At 42.1% G+C, this 20,467-nt stretch overlaps 1 protein-coding gene across 1 annotated transcript in view; it reads left to right on the forward strand.

Moving 5' to 3' along the window:
- The window catches only part of TAF3 (TATA-box binding protein associated factor 3), a 128,092-nt gene that overhangs the window by 2,631 nt on the left and 104,994 nt on the right, over nt 1-20,467 (forward strand). Inside the window, exon 2 of the mRNA XM_086610718.1 lies at nt 11,197-11,439. Coding sequence (XP_086466844.1) covers nt 11,197-11,439 — 243 coding nt within the window. The remainder of the gene's footprint in view (nt 1-11,196; nt 11,440-20,467) is intronic.

Here is a 20,467-nt window from a genome sequence, read left to right on the forward strand (position 1 = left end):
GGTTGGCTTTCTGGGCTGCCAGCGCACATTGCCGGCTTATGTTGAGCTTCTCATCCACCAGCACTCCCAAGTCCTTTTCCTCAGGGCTGCTCTTAATCCATTCTCCACCCAGCCTGTACTTGTGCTTGGGATTGCCCCGACCCATGTAATCTTGGGCACTGTAGTTAGCCAACGCTGCCATGGAGGTGGCATGTGCAGGAGCTGGGAGTGATGGTGGAGGGCAGGATGCCCAGGGCCTCGCTGCGTTTGGGGTGAGGCTGTGCTGAGGTGGGAGCACGGAAAGGGTGAGTTCACACCAAGTGGGAGAAGAGAAAGAAGAAAGGTCTGGGACTCTGTGTGAGGTCTGCTGGCTAGGTCACATAGGAGTACAGGGCGTTTGTGTGTGGATGGGATGGGGAAGGGGCAACAAGTATCACTGCTGGGTCTGGGAGTGTGACAGAGGACGAAGTTGTGTGTCCCTTGGGGTTGTCTGTGTCCTTGGAGAGACTGTGGTGGAGGTACTGAATGGGGCAGATGACCTTCATGCTGGTAACTGCAACATATGGGGCTGTGGGAGGGCAGGATGCCCAGTTGCTTGCTGCGTCAGTAATGCTGACTGGGGGGATGAGAGGATGCTAGGGGTCTGCTGGGTGTAGGAATGTCAAGAAGGGGGTGCCAATGTCCTGTTGGGTCAGGGAGGGTGTGGGGAGGTGGTGGTGTGTGTGGAGAGGGAGGCTGTCGGGGCTGCTGAAGGGCCTGAGCACAGGGAGCATTGCAGGGGATGTGGATCAAGGCTCAGGCTGTCAGTGTGGTGGGAGAGTCGTGAGTGTGTGCGCGTGGAGCCCTTTGGTGCCCTGCATGTGGGGCAGGGAGGGTGTAACGGGGCAGGGAGGACAGCAGAGATGGGGCTGCCACTGCTGTTGCTGGATCTGTAAGTGTTTGGGGAGGGATGAAGCAGGGGTGCACAGTGTGGGGAGCTGGGGGAGAGCGAGAGTGCCCTGGAGGGATGGGTCTAGGCTGTGTATGCGTGGACAAACACGGCTGATTGTGCCTCCTGCGCCAAGAGGGACTCGTTCCCTGTTACCGTTTCCTTCAGCGTGCTGGGGAGCTGTGGGATTGTGGGCTGCCACTGCTGCTCCACGTGTCCATGTGTACTTGTGAAGTCCTGGAGAGCCCTTTTGAGCGGAGGTCAGAGCTGCTGTGGTTGGGTCTGACCGCAGGGAAGGTGTTGAGAAGAAGCAGGGGCTGGAGCTGGGATGGATAATGTGATTGCTCGCCTGAAGCGCTGAGTGAGGAGAAAGTGACTCACTGGTGGTGGATTTCGGGCTACCGTAGTCACCACCAGTTCAGAGGACGTACTGGCAGGAGGTTATGTATGGAAGAGGGAACAGGGATGGCAGCCCTGAACTGCCTACATGTAGAAGTTTGACAACTTGTGTCTGAGTTGTGGAAGCTGTGCTAACGAGGGCACCACAGCCGCGGATGAGAGCAGTGTCAGAGGCACATTGCTGTCAACTGGTGGTGGATGCAGCCTTCAGATCAGAGGAATTTCGAGGGCTGGAGATAATGTCTTCTTCTGTAAGAGTGAATTTGGAGAGTGTGTGGAGCAAAGACCTGCGGATTGGGAGGCACGCCATGATTAGCTTGGTGAGGAGAGGAGCAGCCGTGGCCTGAAGGTGCTGCTGCTTGTGCTCGTGCCTCTCCTCCGAAGCAGAAGTTACCACTGCTGTGGTGATCCCTGATCAAGGAAAGTGATGATCTGAGCATACCTGGGCCTGCCTTTGCTTCGGGATTTCAGGAATAACTGAGATCAAGTCCAGCACAGCTGAGCTTAGGAGGGACTTAGTGAGATTGCTGCAAACTCTTTGAGTTCTAGGTTGAACAGGTTTCCTTGTACAAGCTTTCTGCAAGTTTGAGAGCTCGTTGGATGTGAAGCCATGTGTGGTTAGTCTGGAAGTGGGACTGTGCAATATTAAACCAGCAGCACCAGTGCAGCTGCTGCTCCTGTGAAGTCTGTATCTCAATCCAAACAGAGATGATCTGTGAAGAGATTAAAGGGGACAACATGGAGAGTTTGGGAGAACTGGATTATGGGGTGAAAAAGGAGCTAACCTTGGCTGGGGATCAGAGATGTCCTTCGGTGTGGTTAGTACAAATTTTGGGGAGATCCTTTCGTAACTGCATCACTGGTTGAGCAAGAGAGGAGTTGTTGAGCAGCGTGTCCCCCCCTGAGCTCAGCTGAATGCCACCAGTACCGCAGTGATTGTAAAACTGGGAGGAAAGGATGCGGAGATGATGAAAATACAACTTCCCTTTGGTGCTTGAGAAGTTGTACTCAAGTTGAGAAGAAATACGGTGTCCTTCTCCTGCTTTGGGTGTGTTTCCTGAAGATGGGGAAAGGAAATTTTTTCCCCCCTCTTTGAATGGAGAAGGAAGTATCACAGTCGTCTTTTTTTTTTTTTCTTTTCTTTTGTGGAGGAGAAGGGGATTATGCTGTTTTCATGCCAGGTATTTCTTGTATTACCTCTCTTAAAATGATTCCTGTATTTATTTCTTTAAAAGTTTTGTAAAAAGACATCTTAACGCTCAACTGATGTCTCTCTGCTTTTTCAGAATTGTTTCCTTTTGCTCATAAATAAGTTACTGTACAAACCCAGCCCTGGCTGAACGAGCTGAATTTTGCCATGGTTTTGCATAAGTAGAATTAATTAAATTCCAATTGTAACATCTTTATTGTCAGTGTGTTATCTCAGAGTCAAGCCAGTGGGGTTTGAGTTAGCAGGGTTGTCAGCTGAAGGGACAAAATCTTTGTCTTGGAAAGGGAATGGATTTACTGGGACGTAATTGAGGCAGTGTGGTATTGCTCTGAGAAGCATGGCATTGCCGTTCACGTTGTTTTCTCAGTTGCAAAGGAAAATGGATAGCTTTCCCAGCTGTGTTAGATCTTTGTTCCAGCTGTTACATCCCATTAGGAGAGCTGCATTCAAGATTTTCCTTACTTTTCTGCTGTTGTTTCTTTGCATTTGCAGTAGCTGTCGTTGATGGGAGCTTCTGTGGCTGCAAAGAGAAGGCAAAAGGATTTGTGAAGCGGGCTTGGGATGTGTTTGATGCCGTGAAACGCTTCTGAGTACTGTGTTGGGAGAGAGAGTCAACTTAGAGGGGAGAAAATAAGGGTTTTTTCTGTTAAAGTACACCATATTATGCTGTTCAAATTTGTGGAAAGCTTGTAAGAGGAAGCCTATTCAATCCTGCTGTGTGCTTCAACATGTTTTTATCCTAAAATTCTATAAAATATTTGCAAGACAGTGTTGGAGTATGTAATGAAGGTATTGAACCACAAACCCAACTGACACGGTGTGGTTTGTGAGCGCCGAGTTCCATGTTTTTGGTTTTGTTTGTTTGAAGCAGAGGTGAAAGGGGACAAGTCCTCTGTTGTGTGCCACGTCGTTGTGCACTCACGTTTCCCATGGGTTGACAGAGGTGGTGGCACATCTTTGGGTTAACTGCCGTGGGTTTTCCAGTATAGAATCATAGAATAGCATGGTTTGGGTTGGAAGGGACCTCAAAGATCATCTAGTTCCAGCCCCCTGTATGTGTTGGTTTGTTTAGATTGGGGAAAGGTCCAGTGAAGACAATGCTAGCTATGGATTTAAGCTAATGCAGCTTGGCAGTGGGATAGTGGGTTATAGACACACAGAATATGTCGTGGTTTACCACTTAACTCAGCACATCCAGTAAGAGAGTTCAGTTTCCAGTATATTTACGTGGGTGGTGCCATTCATGAGAGGGATGAGGAGGCGAGTCAGGATTTCTGTTCCCAAAAGCCCAATTTTTCTATTGCATTGTTTTAAAAAACCAACCAGGTAGAAGCTACTTAACTTTAATCACTGGGGGCATTTGGGCACATTTGAGCAGGACAAATCTAGATCATCTGCTGCTAAAACTAGAAGTGTAATGAACTAGATAATTAACCTGGAGGTGTGTTGGATCTAGAAGTTGCTTTTTCAGTACCCTTTCCCTGAATTTTCAGTGTTGAGCATATGCTTGGACATGCTATGCTTTTTATTTTTTTAATTTTTTTTTTCTGTTGGAATTTGCTTACAGCACGGAAACATTTTAAAAATTTCTCTTTAGTTTCATATCGTATGACTACTTTTTTGAAGATTTTGAAGATGATAAGAGGGCTGGAGCACCTTTCCTATGAGGACAGGCTGAAAGAGTTGGGGCTGTTCAGCCTGGAGAAGAGGAGGCTCCGGGGTGACCTTATAGCGGTCTTCCAGTACCTCAAGGGGGCCTACAAGAAAGATGGGGAGAGGCTGTTCAGGAGGGCCTGTTGTGATAGGACAAGGGGTAATGGTTTTAAAATAGAGGGAGGTAGATTCAGATTGGATATTAGGAAAAAATTTTTTACCATGAGAGTGGTAGAACACTGGAACAGGTTGCCCAGAGAGGTGGTGGATGCTCCATCCCTGGAGACGTTCAAGGCCAGGTTGGACGAGGCCCTGAGCAACCTGATCTAGTTGGAGATATCCCTGTTTTTTGCAGGGGGGTTGGACTAGATGACCTTTGAAGGTCCCTTCCAGCCCTAACCATTCTATGATTCTATGATTAATTTTATGTAAACACAGACTCATAGAATGTCTCAAGTTGGAAGGGACCCATAATGACCATAGAGTCCAACTCCCTTCTCCTCACAGGACTACTTAAAACTAATTTTTTATGGATATATAAAAATATTAAATAATATCTGAAAAAAATGATATTAATAATGGAACTACATTTATAGTGCAAAGGCAAGTTCTGATCTGGTGAGCACAACGTTGTAGCTAGAAGGAAACGTGACAGATCTTGCAAAATGTTTTGCCAGGGTAGAGCTGGCTCCAAACTTACTCCAATGTCACTGCACAGTCTCCTGTAAAGGAAAATTTAACTTCATTATAGCAAATCTCTGCTTTGGAGAATGCAAACAGCAGACCAGTGTTTTCATTGGGAATTACCGCAGTGGAGAGAATTGACCTGGCATCACCAATTTTCTCTTTCTAGTCAAATGTCAAGTCAAATTTACCTCATATGCTTTTTTTTTTAATTTTGTTCTTTTTTTTTTAGTTACTTCACTCTTATCAGTGTGTAATAATAAACTCTATCAAAGTGTTACATTTTGATAGTCAGCTTAAATGACCTGATTCCCTGTACTGATCCTGAACAACTGTTGTAACAAATCTGTCCAGGGCCCATAACATTTGTTACAAGAAGTGTACCTCTTTATGTCCTGATAACCTTAAATGTTGATGTTTTTAAGCTAATTAACTTCTCGCTAGCTACCAATAAAGGACAACTTGGGTTTTTGCTTGACGTTTATGAGGTTAGTGGGAAAAGGAGCAGCCAGCATCAGTAGAATCATAGAATGGTTTGGGTTGGAAGGGACCTCAAAGATCATCTAGTTCCAACGCCCCTGCCATGCCTGCTGGTAACTACGTTAATTGGACCCTTTTTCCCCACTTAAGTGTGCTCAAGTAAGGCTTATATACTGATTTAATAATCTGCTGTGTGTGTGCTCCTGACTGTTCTTGTGTATGCTGGATGAAAGTGGTGTTTTGTCTGCTTGGAAGAGTTGTCTTGGAGTAACTGTTCAGTGTAGATACAGGGGTATTTAATGGGTGGCAGGGTTGTGTGATGTGCTGGAGCACAAAGAATCTGTGATATTCCACCTGGAATACTGCGTTCAACTCTGGAGTCCCCAGCACAAGAAGGACATGGAGCTGCTGGAGCGGGTCCAGAGGAGGCCATGAAGATGATCCAAGGACTGGAGCACCTCTGCTATGGAGACAGGCTGAGAGAGTTGGGGCTGTTCAGCCTGGAGGAGAGAAGGCTCCGGGGTGATCTTATTGCAGCCTTCCAGTACTTAATGGGGGCCTACAGGAAAGATGGGGAGGGACTTTTTTACAAGGGCATGTAGTGATAGGACAATGGGCAATGGATTTAAACTGAAAGAGGGGAGATTTAGCTTAGATATAAGCTAAGAAATTTTTCACTCAGAGGGTGGTGAGGCAGTGGAAGAGGTTGCCCAGAGAAGTTATGGATGCCCCATCCCTGGAAGTGTTCAAGGCCAGGTTGGATGAGGCTTTGGGCAACCTGGTGTAGTGGAGGGTTTCCCTGCCCATAGCAGGGGGGTTGGAACCAGGTGATCTTTGAGGTCCCTTCCAACCCAAACCATTCTATGATTCTATGATAAATTACTGTAATAAGTACATAAGTCTGTAATAAAAATACTGAGGAGCTATACCTAATAATTTGCTGATTAATATAAAATCTTTAAAAAATCTGTTTTGTAGCAGACATGAAGGTGAACACTGAGCTATTTTAACAGACCGTACACGTTGCATGGGTAGTGACTCGTTCATTTTGCTCAATGTATTTTTTACAGAGCTGCAGTGGCTCCCTTTAAAAAATCCAGCATGAAACTAAAAGCTTTTCTGTTCTGTACTTGTTTGCTTGTTAAGTTTTCACTGATTTATGTGAACTTTTGGAGTTGGTGATGGGAGTGAGTTTGACAAAAGTAAATCAGCGATTCCTGACACTGAATTTCAGGAAAGTGAGATAGTTTTTCCCTAACCCCCACCCGCCCCCTCACAGTTTCTTCAGATGACATGAGCATTGGTCAGCTTGTTTGCTGGAGGAATTCTTGTGACTTTGGCAAAATTAACTAGGCTTTGGTAGCTCCTAAAAATTCTTTTCCCCTCAACTGAGAGTGAGCTTTTCTTGCTAGAAGGGGAGTTAGTGCACAGCCGTGGTTCTCTTTTGGTTTGTTTTTCTTTGTGGTCAGCGGGGTTTATCTGCAGGTGACGCCGAGCAGCGGGATTGAGGGCTGGATAACTTTTCACTCAAATACTCGGCTCTGCGTGGATTGTGTTTGCCCGTCGTTAACGGTGCTGTACTTTTTGGGAGATCCATTTCTGCATGCAGATTCCTTCTCACCCAGCGTTTGTTCTCATTCATAGGGAAGCTGAGAGTAATGTAACTGCACGGCCATTCCCACAGGTTTCTGGTGAGCTGTTTTGGGATCAAATGGTCTTAATTTAACTCTGCTGTTTGCTGCAGCTGTATCAGTTTCGAAGCACAATTCCAGTTCAGGGAGATAGTATGACTTAAAAGCTTGTGAGAAAGATATTTTCTTAGTTCATTGTTTGCAGGGTAAGGAGGTGAGTTGTGACTTGCTGGATGAACTATTCCCACCTCCTTCCATCTCTTCCCAGTCCTGGACAACAGATATTATTTGAAGTGTCATGGTATCAGGAACAGCACGAGACTGGAAACCAAAAGCTCCAAAGCTGTTTGTGATCTGGCACTGACTTGCTGTGTGACATTGGATTGATTATTTCACTGGGAGGCTTCATCATCTGGATTTTTAAACTGAGGATAGCACAAATGTCTGAAGGACGTTGAGACAAGTTCAGTAAGCACAGATGAAACTCTTTTTTTGGCATTATTTACTTAAAGAAAAAAGCCTAAGACTAAATGAAAGACCAGGAGTGAGTGTTACATGTTTGTCAGCATTCTCCTTCATGTGTCAGGCTTCTGCTATTTTAGTGAATTTTTATTAAACCAGAGAGAGAAGAGGAATGCTAAACTGTTCAAATAAAAGTATGAAGGTGCAAACTTTTATTTGATGAATCATCTGAAATTACATTTAATGCATTTTTGTTCTGTGTATATTTCTAATTGATAAGTGTTTAGATTTCAACACAGATATGAATACAGACCTGGAACTTTTTTGGTACGCTTTTACCACTGAGGACACTTCTAGGAAAGAAGATGTTAACTGATTGGTCCTTCCGTTGCTGTGACAGTTGCAGGTTTAAAAAGTTTTTTAGCTTTTAATCAATCTAATGACTTAGCATTGTCACTTTTGAGGCAAATGTCAAAGGTATGAGGAAACTGAATCTTCTTCAGGTTATTTTGGGTCACCTTTTGAACCTACTTTCTAACACACAAAATTGTTTTTTGATGTGGTCATATAAATATTTCCGTGCTTCAGTTACTCTTAGTAGTTGCTTCTCTGCCATGTGCTCTTAAGAAGCACTTGCAGGAAGAAGTCCTTTTCAGCATTTATCACCTGCTAATCATGTCAGCACACTTTTTTGGAGGTTAAAAAGATCACGTGCAGATCTAGGAAAAGTCTTTTTCCCATCACGGTAATAACGAACTGGACTAAACTGTCACCCTGAATACACAACATTGCTGGTATCAAAAGGCACACACTGAGCAAGGGACTCGAAACACCTTCATGAGCCCCAGTAATGGGCTTGGTGGCACGGTGCATCTTGCAGTCCTGTGCCCCAGGTTATAGAATCACAGAATGGTTAGGTTTGGAAGGGACCTCAAAGATCATCTTGTTCTAACCCCCCTGCCTTGGACAGGGACACCCTCCACTACACCAGGTTGCTCAAAGCCTCATCCAACCTGACCTTGAACACTTCCAAGGATGGGGCATCTGCAACTTTTCTGGGCAACCTGTTCCAGTGCCTCACCACCCTCTGAGTGAAAAATTTCTTCCTTAGATCTAATCTAAATCTCCCCTCTTTCAGTTTGAAGCCATTGCGCCTTGTCCTATCACTACATGCCCTTGTAAAAAACCCCTCTCCAGCTTTCCTGTAGGCCCCCTTTAAGTACTGGAAGGCTGCAATAAGATCACCCCGGAGCCTTCTCTTCTTCAGGCTGAACAGCCCCAACTCTCTTAGCCTGTCTCCATAGCAGAGGTTCTCCAGCCCTCGGATCATCTTTGTGGCCTCCTCAGGACCTGCTCCAGCAGCTTCATGTCTTTCTTGTGTTGGGGTCGTTGGGGTTGTCCAGCTGAGAAACCTATGGCAGCATTGTCTGGAACAGGCTTCCCAGAGAGGTTGTGGAGTCTCCTTCTCTGGAGATGTTCAAAACCTGCCTGGATGTGTTCTTGTGTGATCTAATCTAGGTGGTCCTGCTCAGGCAGGGGGATTGGACTAGATGATCCTTTGAGGTCCTTTCCAATCCCTAACATTCTGTGATTCTGTGATTGTCCCTGCCTGTGCGCTTGGTTTTTCTTCCAAGGGAAGCTGGATGCGAGCACAGTATATGTCTGTCATTGTCAATATGTTTTCCAGGTCTAGGCAATGCCCACCTGGGAGTGAGTGCTGTGAGGCTCACCGTGGATTCCCCTGTCCTGCAAGCAGCACAGGGAGCATCCAGTGAATCAATATGCTCTACTTCTGGGCTTGTTGAAAAGTTTTCCCCACATTTTTCTTTTTAACTGGCTGTTCAAGTTGTACCTGTTAAGTCTTGACACCTTAGAAAATGGTTCAGTAAGTTCAAAGGTATCATTAGTCTGAAGGGCAACTAAAAGTGACAATGCAAAATTTCTTAGCTGTGTCAATAGTCTAAATTTAGGTTTTTAAGGATAAAACACTCTTCTGTCTGCCTAATAACTGTAAGCATCTCATTAATTACTCCACAGTGGCGATACTCTCCTTTAATTATGTTTGTGTAAGTCTCCACATTTCTCCGACCCTAGAGTCTGCAGGGGAAACTGGTATTACACTTGTACTGGGTATTATACAGCCACAAAATTTGAGATGGTTCTTGTCGTATGGAGTTCACGTCCCAAATACAGACGGACAAAAGAGGTGATAACTTGGTCTGATCTCCCTTTTAGCTGTGGAAAGAATTAAAACACAAGCGGCTTGCTCAGAGTCACACAAAAAGCCAGTGTTACAAAGCTGAGAATCAAAACCATAATCTGAGTATTACCCTTATCTTCACCACAAGACTAAGAAGAGAAATTCTAGAACAAAATTCTTATTTTCTGAACCTACCTGCAGGCGTAAGTTGGCCGGGGGTTTGGATTCATCCAGTGATGTGAGAACCAGCCTGCTTGACTGCTTCGCCTTCAAGATAAACCAAGAAGAGATTAGGTTAAAGGACAAACAAAGGAGCATCCCCCCCATTCTCCGAAGCTGGGGCTTCACAATAGCAATTGTGTTCCTTCAGTAAGCATGGGCTGCTTTTCCATGATTGCTTTTTAAAGTAAATCACAGCTTGTCATCATGTAGGGATGTAATATCTTCATAAGCCAACTATACAGAATGTTAATAATTCGGTATTTTATTGAATTAAAACAAATCATGTTTGGGGTTTAAGGCATCTTTTTTTCCTGTTATTGTTGTTATGAAAAGTTAGGATGAGACTCAAAGCGGTGCCCTGGCTACCAAAGGCAGGTGCCCAGTTCTCCCTCCGGAGGCCTTCAGAGGGATTTTCCTCTGTCAGATCAGGGAAACTGAGGCACTTGGAGGACTTCTTCACTGTATAGTTTAAATCTTTGAGCCAAATTACATCTGTAGAACAAACTGTATCCTCTCTCGAACTATTTTCTTGGAGATCACATTAAATAAAGATCCCGACTGCTACACCAGTAAGGTCTTACTATGCTTTTCGTAAGGAAAAGAAGATTTTTGCTGTAGAGTCAAATAGCGCCCTAGGAAATCAGCCCCCGAAGTTTAGTATAAAATACTCCCTTCTCATCAGATCACTACTTAATATTCCTGTGTTTCATCTGGGAGGTATATCTAACAGGTAGGTAAAGTGACTCATAGTTTATGAAGCCTGTAGATTTCATCTGGTGGAAAGATACTACGTGAAGTATTTTTGTTATCAAGAGATAGGCGAGATACCTTCTTTTTTGCTACCCGTAAACTACAGTTGAGTCAACAAAATGAAACTGTGCCTTTTCTAGGTTGAAAAATAACGTTTGGTATGTTACATGCTGCTAAAGGGTCACTTTCTGCATATGCAGGGCTTGTTTCGTTCATTTGAATTTACCTTATGCCACCGAAAACTATTTGAAGTGGCGTTGCGTGGTGTTAATTGACTGTTGCAGGTAAAGCTGCCTGTTGCTGCTCCCTCCGTTTTGCTTGGTTTGCTTCTTGAGGTGCAGTTCTTTAGTGATAGGAATTGAAACAAAGTGGTATGGATTGAAATAAAACACTTTTAAACGAGAGCGTGATCTTAGCCTGCGACGTTGTGTAGCCTGATGAGCTGTGAGCCTGGCAGAGTTGTGGGGCAGCAGGCTCCGTTACTGGTGGTGAGCCGGGGCAGATTGTCATCTCCTAAACGTAGATCTGCAGGTCATTTTTTTTTAAACTGAATTTTTGCAAAAACATTGATTTCTTGTTGGTTTTTTTTTTGTTACAGATGGCCGCACAGATCCAATTTTGGATGATGTAGGTGATGCCTTCAAGCTTATGGGGGTAAACCTGCATGAGCTAGAAGATTATATACACAATATTGAGCCCGTCACTTTTGCACATCAAATCCCTTCGTTTCCCGTCAGCAAGAACAATGTCCTGCAGTTTCCCCAGCCGGGAAGTAAAGATGCAGAAGAAAGGAAGGAGTACATTCCTGATTATATGCCACCCATTGTCTCCTCTCAAGAAGGTGGGAAATTAATACCTTGCTTTAAGTTTTCGTCCCTGTGTGTTTGCGTATTTGCATCCTGGAGCAGTTCAGGATGTGCCGCCCGTCGCAGGTTGCTCAGGAAGGATCCCACTGGGAATTACACAAGTGTGGTTTCAAAACAGGTGGCAGTGCTGCGGCAAGTTTATTTTCCACTCTTTTACTTTCCTCCAAGATTAACTGGTGTCAAAATACACTGTGTTAATACACGTTTCTATAATGCATTTAAGTTTTAAGTTTTCAGATGACAATAGAAATGAGTGCTTTGTGTTACCTTTTATGTGTTAGCCTGCCTCCTATGCATACTGCAAGAGCTTACGTAATTTGGTGAAGGTAGAAGAAAGAAGGCTGGCGAGACTAGCACAGCATTCTTCTTCCTTTGGACAAATTTAACAGGAAAAAGCAACAACCAACAAATCTCTTCCAATTAAAATGAAGTCGGATTTAAAATAAGGCAGTAAGAGTCGTTTAGAGGCACAGTGCTGGCTTTTGATTCTCTTTGCTAATGTTGATTAGGATTTCATCATTACTATTCCAACTGCTCTCTTTCCATTTCTTGTCCCACAGAAGTGGGATTTGAGGATGACAGGGACAGTGAAACCAACTATCCCAATGCTACGAGCTGCAGTTAGCCTGGGAATTTTTTAAAAGTGGCAGCAGAACAAGCGAAATCGTTTTTTTCTGTTTTTCAGCTACGTGAGACTTGATTTCTAACAAGATAAACCTTTAAGAAATGCTGCCTAGTCTAACTTTTCTTTTGAATAGTGAACGTCACACAACTATGTTTTGTGGGGAAATAAACATATGTAAGCTTGTGGGTTGGATTCAAAAATCCCAGACAGAAGAACTTTATATTTTTCAAGAGAGTGTAATGAGCAGGTACAGTCCTCACAAGAGACTTATTTAATTTATAATTTCCATGGGGACAGAACAGATATCATGGTCTGTTACACATATTGTTCTTTTTTAAGAGCTGAAGTCTCACAAGTCTGTACATTGAAATACGTGTAAAAATTCTGCCCAGTGTAAAGATGAACATACACGGTATCACCTTATTGGGTAAACAAAATCCATTGCTGTCTGCTACGAATGTCGCGTGGGGCAGTTTTTCAATGATTTTTTGAGCTGTAGTAATTGTATGTTCAGTCTTCCATACATCATGTTGAGCTAGATAGATGAAGTTACTATGTGCTCCAGTTAAACCGAGGGAAATTATAGCCAGGAGCAGGTATCTGAAGTGTAAAGGGCTGTCAGACACAACGGTTTCAGTGTGTTCAGGACAAATATACTATTTCCAGTAACAATGTGAGGACTTACTCACGCTGGTGAGTATTGCTAAAGCTCCGTAGGTGTTACTTTGCTGTGTTCTTTAATTGCACAGAATAGTTATTTTCTAGATCAATAGCATTTTAATGTCTCTTGCCTTAATATAACTCAGGAGGTGAAACTGCTGTTCAAAGCAGAAATGTTTTCTTGGATTGAAAAAGAGATACTAAAATCTCCCCTTTGTCAAGTTTGTTAAAAGGGTTGTTTTTAAAAATCTGACAGTGAACTCTCTTAACCCACGAAGAGACAAACAAAATGTAAATGTCACATATGTAGACAGCATTAATAAGAGAAAAGTAGAGAGGAAGAAGCCATTGAGAAGTGAAAAGGAATTTTAGCCACCCTGTTCTGGCTCCTTTCTCGAAACGCTTCAGTCTGATTTTTGAGGAGGTGAAACAAACACTGTTCTGTCAGAGAAATCCAGCGTCTTTGGACTGTAACAAGTTACCCGGCAGTTCTGCATTTGATTGTTGTTTTTTTTTTTCTCTCACTTGGAAAACCATACTTTAAAACTGTGCAAGAAAGATCAAATCTAACAGGGCTCACAGCGACTGTAGACGAATATCTGAACACGGGGAGTGAGAGATGAGAGTGTTACAGACTCCGTCTGGTGATATATGACATACAAAGAGAGGCTAAAAATTGAAATGGGGACAGTTGTGCTTTTTTTTTTTTTTTTGTATGTAACTTTTTATACTCTTTCTCTTGCAAGTTAGATCCAGGAGTCAGATTTTAGCAGTCCTTATAAATAATGTATGAGTCCTTTTAACACCCGAAGCAAGAAGATATTATTTCCGAAGTTGGATGAGAACCAGGAAAACTTCTGATGCCTAAGGCTAGTGTATCAGAGGACTTATAGACACAAATTCAAAAATGAATACAATATTTTTTTTAAATGGAAATTTAAAGCAAGCATTACACATGACTGCTGAATGCAGGTTGTTATAGTTGCTGTAAAATGCTTATAGTTGAGGACGTTTTAATTTTGAATTAAGTGTTTTCTGAAAATGCTATTTGTAATTTTGTGCCCTGTGTGGTTTTTTTTTGGAAGGGATGAGGTGGATCAAGAAGCTGTTGTATATATTTTGTTGTGTTTACTCCAAGTAAAATTTGGAAGAAAAACTTTTACTTTTGCAAACTAAAGGAATGCATTGTAAAAATGCTAAAGAATTGCAGAAGCTGTTTGAACAGTTTACGGATCTTTGTAGAGGAGGAAAAAAAAAAACGTGCTGCTGCGAAGATTGTGCGGTCCATAATATTTGAGTTGCTTTGAGTAGGCAATAAAGATAATTAGTAACGAAGGAAGACTTCATGCACGTTACGATGCATAATGTAAATCTTTCAGTCACTTAAAGGAACTGTCAAGAAGACTTGTTATGTCCCATTTTGTATCGAAGCCTAGAGCTCAGCTCATGTTATGAATATTTATTTACTGATAGGATTCAGAAATTACTAGTGCTGATATATTTTAGGAAGAATGTAGCCATGAGGGTCTAAGGGTGTGAGCAGAACAAGGTTTATTGGGAGAGGCAATGTATTTTAATTTTATCACTTGATCTAATTAAAAGTATTATCTCTAGTGACAAACTGACTTCATAGGTAATTTTAGCTTGGTGCTTTAGTAAGAAAAAGCTTTTTTTAATTGTTAGTTTAAAAAAAACCCAAAACAAAACGGTGTTCAGTGTGCACCATGACCAGTAGGTGTTGCTAACCTCCTTCTAGAACGTCCTCTAGTTCTGTGTGTGTAACTAACTTCTGATTTCCACTTGTGCTAGAACTGGTGGTGGTCCGTTCAGAGTGGGCGACATTCCCAGCAGCTTGCGTGATGTCTTGTGCGTGTCACAGAATCCCAGAATGTCAGGGATCGGAAGGGACCTCAAAGGATCATCTAGTCCAATCCCCCTGCCAGAGCAGGACCACCTAGATCAAAAAAATCTTTGTCGTTGCCAAAGACTCGGTAATAGCAGACAGATCTGTCCAGCCTGAGAGAAGCTGTTTCCTTCATGTGTACTTAATAGTGAGAAATGCTGAAACGGTGCTCGGAATGACTTCTGGAGTTGTAGGGGAAAGGGAGGAAGGCAAACAGGTTTTCAGGATCTGTATTTTGGGTCGGTTGGAAGTTCCGTTCAGTGATACAAGTTTTGTTCCAAGACAGCAGAATATGTTTTCTTGCCTTAAATACAGAGTGCCTCGTTTCAGAGCGTGCACTAAGCAAATGCTTGCACCGAGGATCTGCATACATAACTGTACACTGGATAAAACAATCTGACTCAATATTGCCATGGCAAACGTTGGGGTTTTAGCAGTATTTTTACAAAGGACACCGAAGGGGTAATTTTATGCCAATGCATCATGATGTTCACCGCCTGCCTATTTTTAATTAGTCTCCTTTTTGTTTTTTGAGTTATTTTAGCGCCGTTGTCACTAAGATGTCATGGTAAACTTGTAAGACAGATTAAAAAAGGAGAAAAAAAATAAATTAGTTGCAAAACATGATGGTCATGCTTTATTTCTTGTGCTTTAATGTGAAAGAACATACATTTTGCAGTAATGCATCAACTTCATAGAATTTGTTGATTGCATTTGAAGCAAAACAGTACTGTGCTGAAACTAGGCCAGCTGAGAAAGCACAGCTAATAATAATCACTATTACATTTTGTGATAATGTTGAGAGGCCTGGATCCTCATGCTTTAAGAACATGTACTGTTCTCCATAATTAAGACACAACTAAAGTGAAGTGTGAATCCTACGTGTGCCGTGGTAACCTTATTTTTAAGCTTCCTGGAATTAATTTCTACCTGTAATTGCTGCCTGTTGCTATTACCTCATTTTAAATAATAATAACGATTTATTTTATTTGTAAATAACCACTTGATGTTATTTAAACTTTAGGTTATTTAAATTGCTTTCTTTTTCTGAATTTTTGAAGTCACAGGTACTCCATCCATATTTCTCTGACTGGAAGACTGAAGAAAACCTGTTGCTTTTGTGTGTGCAATACTGTTCATAGTCTATTATATTTTATTAGACCCTCATTCCTCTCTCACACTGAAATTGTACTGGGTTAAATCAGAAGGGTATGAGGGAGATGAAATGAGAGTCTCTTCCCAATAGTTGAGATTTTTTTGTGGGGAGAAGGGTAGCTTTTAGGGAGTCAAACTTCCTCCTCAATTCTTGTTTCATTTTTTTCTGTCTTCTGCTTCATTCTGCTTCACTCCCACTTCATAGAGGTTCAACTCCTGTCCCTTAAAGATGATCTGGAAACAAATGTCATTTTTAGGGAGCATTAAGTTTTGTGGTCTTTCATTCCTGATAACGCGTGTTCAAGCACTGGCATTGTATTTCTGATCAGTGAGTCAGGACTGGTTTTTGGCACGGTGTACAAATTCGGTTTTATTTGTAGCCTTTTGTCTGCAGTGTCGAAGCATTTTATTCCCCCGGCAGATCAGAGCATAAAATTGTCCATCTTCTTACAGTCCTGCCTTTTCCCCTCTTTGCTTTGATATGATGTCAGGACCTGTTGCCCATCAAATCCTGATGCTTGCAGCCACCTGGAAGTGCGGAGACCCAGCTGTCAAATTATACCTTGTCTCCGAACGTCTCTATTTTTTTCACATTACATTAGTTAGTTGCTAAAAATCACGTTTGTTACATGTGTTACATTAGTTGCTAAAAATCACATTTGTTACATGTGTTACATTAGTTGCTAAAAATCACATTTGAATTTATGAGAATGGGAGGAGGATGAGGGGTGAAGCAAGGTGCTAATCAAAATGACATGATTTTCGCATGTGATGTCTAGGGTCTACCAGTGCTAGAATTGTAATTGTATAAAGCATTAAGCGTCACGGTGGTATAAAGCATTAGTGTCTAGCTCCAGTGACTAGATATATCAGATTTTAAAATTGTGAGTGGCCCCCCACTCTAGCAATGCTTTCTTTGGCTGTGGTCCAGAACGGAATGTAGCAAGCCTTGGATCTCAGGCCCCAGTCATTTCGATCTCTGGTTTCCTCAAGGGTTAAACAAAGCCAATTCCTCTTTCTAAATTAGCATGTGGTGGGCTTAAAAAAGGATACTGGGATATCGACTTTGCCATTTGGAGAAGGCAGGTCTCGCTCTTGTCGTTTTTAAGCCTTTCTGCCTTTCCCCAGATGTAGCTTCACCCCACAGACTCACCATTCTTCGTTCTAACAGCTGCACCGGTGATTTCAAAGCAGCGATGATATTTTCAACAGAGCTTTTCCAGTATACTTGGTTAGGAAACCACCACCCATCAACAAACAGGTGCTGTGTAGTCAACCAGTTTGAAGAGTTAAACCCCTGGCAGACTGTGAACGCTTTGCTCCTGGCTGCTGAGTATTTGCAAGCATCCTTTCGCCGTCCGTGCAGCGTGCTGAATGTTAGACACCGATTGCTTTTGTGCAGACGAGTCTTCACGCGTGCATCAGCCTAGCAAGGAAGAAGCAACAGGGGAAACAGGCAAAATGAGAAAGGCAGCCAAGCTTGAGATGCAGGCAGAAGAAAGGTGTTGGGAAAGAGCCAATAGGAGAGGCAGGTTTCAAAGAAAGAGGAAAATGGGGGCAGGAACAAAAAAAAAGTGTACGGAAAATGTGCCCGCTTTAAATCTTGCCATTAGACGGAAAAATAACTCTTTTCACAGAAGGCGTGCTGATAAAGCTGTCATTGGGAAGACAACTGTATCTTTACCTTTTCTTAGGAAGTTGTATCATAATCGAAAGCATAATTTCCAGTGAAATACTGCAAGAAAGGATTTAATGAGGAAGATTTAAAAAAAAAAAAGCTTAAAATGTGAAGCTAAATAGACTGTCAGCAAAGAGATTCATTTAATTTGCAGCACTGAAAAAATTTTTTGGGGAAACAAATAAAAATTTTGATTTTATAAAAAATAAAATGCAGGGGGGGGAGGGGGAAATCAATGTAATAAGTGCTGTAGTAAAACTTTATCCGTGGCAGAAACCAAACCACACGGCATCCGTAGACTATGGAGACAGAGGCATACACTGTTTTACATTCTGTAGGAGACTAGTACCTAACGTTTTCTTAATCATTCATGTCTTTTGGAAAAAAAAAAAAACACAACAAACTTTGCAATTTTTGGAAGAAGCACAGTGGCAGCTGAAAGTGAAGAATGGAGGAAATGGATTAAAAACTTTTGTGTTGGTTTTAGGAGAGAGCTCGTGATGGATTTTAATGTTTTTGTTTGTTGGAGTCTTTTAAGTATTGTATCCTTCAAAACAAATAAACCAGCTGGAACCTGACTGTACCTGAATAAGCAAATCAGAAAATACATTTTATAAAGATGCTGAATCCGTTTTTTTTTTTTTAAAGGAATAATGAAGAGTTAGTAATACTACCTATAAAAATTCAGCATTGTTCAAATGTATTTATTCAGCTTCTTTAGCTCTCTAGTTTTACTCGCTGCATATAGCAGAGGAAATGAAGTTAATGTGACTTTTCTTCAAGGGGATATCATCCTTTTAAAACCTTCTCATGAAGATTTTTTCTGTTTTTCAGACCTGTTTAGATAACTTACAAGTTGTTAGTGATTCTTGTGGGTTCATAATGAAGACTGCACAGTGCACGAGTTTTCTCATAAAAGCCAGCCTTTTGCAGTAAATTATTTACATTGAGTCGGAATGAAAGTCATGGATTCTTTCACTGCATTGTGATGTGCAAATTGCAATTTGGGCCATAATAAAACTGGAGGACAAAACGGGACTTTATGATAAAAGGATTCTATTGTCTTGTGCATTTCGAACAGAAATGCTGTCATGATTTTTAATTTCCTACTGATCCTTTTTCAGCAGAACTTTTGTCACTTGTCTTAACTCGTCATGTCAGATCAGTTTTTTCCCTTTTCTGACAACGTATGACTTTGTTTAGCGCCTACGTTGCTTCCTGCACTGTCTGCTGCTACTATACTTGAGGATTTTATTTCCTCTGGATCATCAGACACCTCTGTGCCTTTGAAAGCATAAGTTTCAAATTAGGTTATCGCCTGATAGCCACGTGTCACTGTTCCCAAGCGTTTCAGACTTTCCCTCTCTGCACTGAGCGTTTTTGGTGATAGAGGTGAGGGGGGTGGGAAATGGAAAGTCTAGCCATCGCTTAAAGCAGGATAAAAGGGAACTGCAGCTGGCCTATTTTAAAGGCTGACTTTGTAACTTTATTATTTTTCAGTGCTTTTGCTTCATGCAGGAGCTGTTCTTATTTTTCTTCTCATCGTATGCTTTTAGTTTTTTCTCTGACTTTTGCCACCAGGGAAGCTTTAGCTTAGGAAAAAGGTTAGTCAGTGCTTACTAACAACCCCTGGCCTTTAAAAAGCAAGTAATTCTTTTAGCTGCTGGGAGCAAACCCATGAATTCGATTGTTACCCCACTGCACAGGAATTTGTGCCACGCTTTGAGAAACAGCTCATAACCCAACCAAACCTTAATTTTTGTGCTCTATTTGAGAGACTTGTTTGGGAAGGACATGGAAGTCAAACATGTTGGTTGAGACCTCGTATGTATATCTGATTTTGAGACACGTGGCCTTAAGTTTCTCCAGCAATGCCAGCATCCTCCTTCTGCATATTAACAGCTGTGGCATTTACATGGACACGAGGAAAGGTCCATGCCTGGAGTTCAGCTTGTTCTGAATAACGCTGCTGCCCAGAGAAGAGTGATGTGCAAAGTAACTTTTTTTGGTTAAACACCTTTGAAGCTTCTGAAACATTTCTTTCCTTCTGTGAAAAATATCCATGCTTGGAACTATTCAGGAACGGGCATTGCATGGTATTTACACGCACTTTTTCAAGCATGGCTGACCCTGACCTTGATCTTGGCATCAGGACAAGCCTGTGTCTAGACAAAGGTCACTAGTGGAGCACGGGACCCATATCTGTCCTGGGTTACTCAGGTGAATGACTCATTACAAGCTTCTGCAGACAAGCATGTGGTAGAGTCCAAGTTAAGACCGAGGAACTTTGGCTTCTAATTTTTGAAATTATGACTAAGAAAGCTCATTTGAATTATTTGTCTCTTGCCACACACAGATAAGCGCTAGAGCTTTACCATACAGCGCTCAACTTCAGTGCTATCTTCCAGTCTTCACCTTTGAGTACGTGTTCCTGTTTACTCCAACTCTCAACTAAAAGGAGTATTAGTGAGTGGGTAAGTCATTAGGAAAGGATAACTCATTTTTGTGTGTAGGCAGTTCCACTTCATTCCATAAGAGCCTGAGAAATGTAAAGTTGGGTGGATAACAGGGAGAATTCAAATTAGAAGGCATTTGGAGACATGACCCTGGTTCATGTAGCAAGACATTTGAATAATTAAAGTTCATCTGTACCTGTTTTTGTGGAATTTTTCGGTTTTGTAATTGCACTCTTTAGAAACATTAATGACTTTCTGACGACAAGACGGTATTTTTATATGTTTCTTTAGTTTTGATTTCGTGTCTTGGAACAGCTGTGTGTTGCGTGACTAGGTAAAATGTAATTCTGTTTGCGTGTTGTGTATAAATGTGTATTGTTTGGGTCGGCTAAGCCAAAGCTACTGTAGCATACCTGTGTTTTTGAGAAGCAGTGTCAAACTCGAGCAGGGCTGGATCTGGCTTGTATGTAGCCCAAGGCTGGAAAACATAGGGTCTTCAGGTGGTAACACAGTCAGTCACAAATTT

Source organism: Tauraco erythrolophus, chromosome 4, assembly GCF_009769465.1.
Source record: "Tauraco erythrolophus isolate bTauEry1 chromosome 4, bTauEry1.pri, whole genome shotgun sequence".
In the NCBI taxonomy this organism is placed as follows: Eukaryota; Metazoa; Chordata; class Aves; order Musophagiformes; family Musophagidae; genus Tauraco; species Tauraco erythrolophus.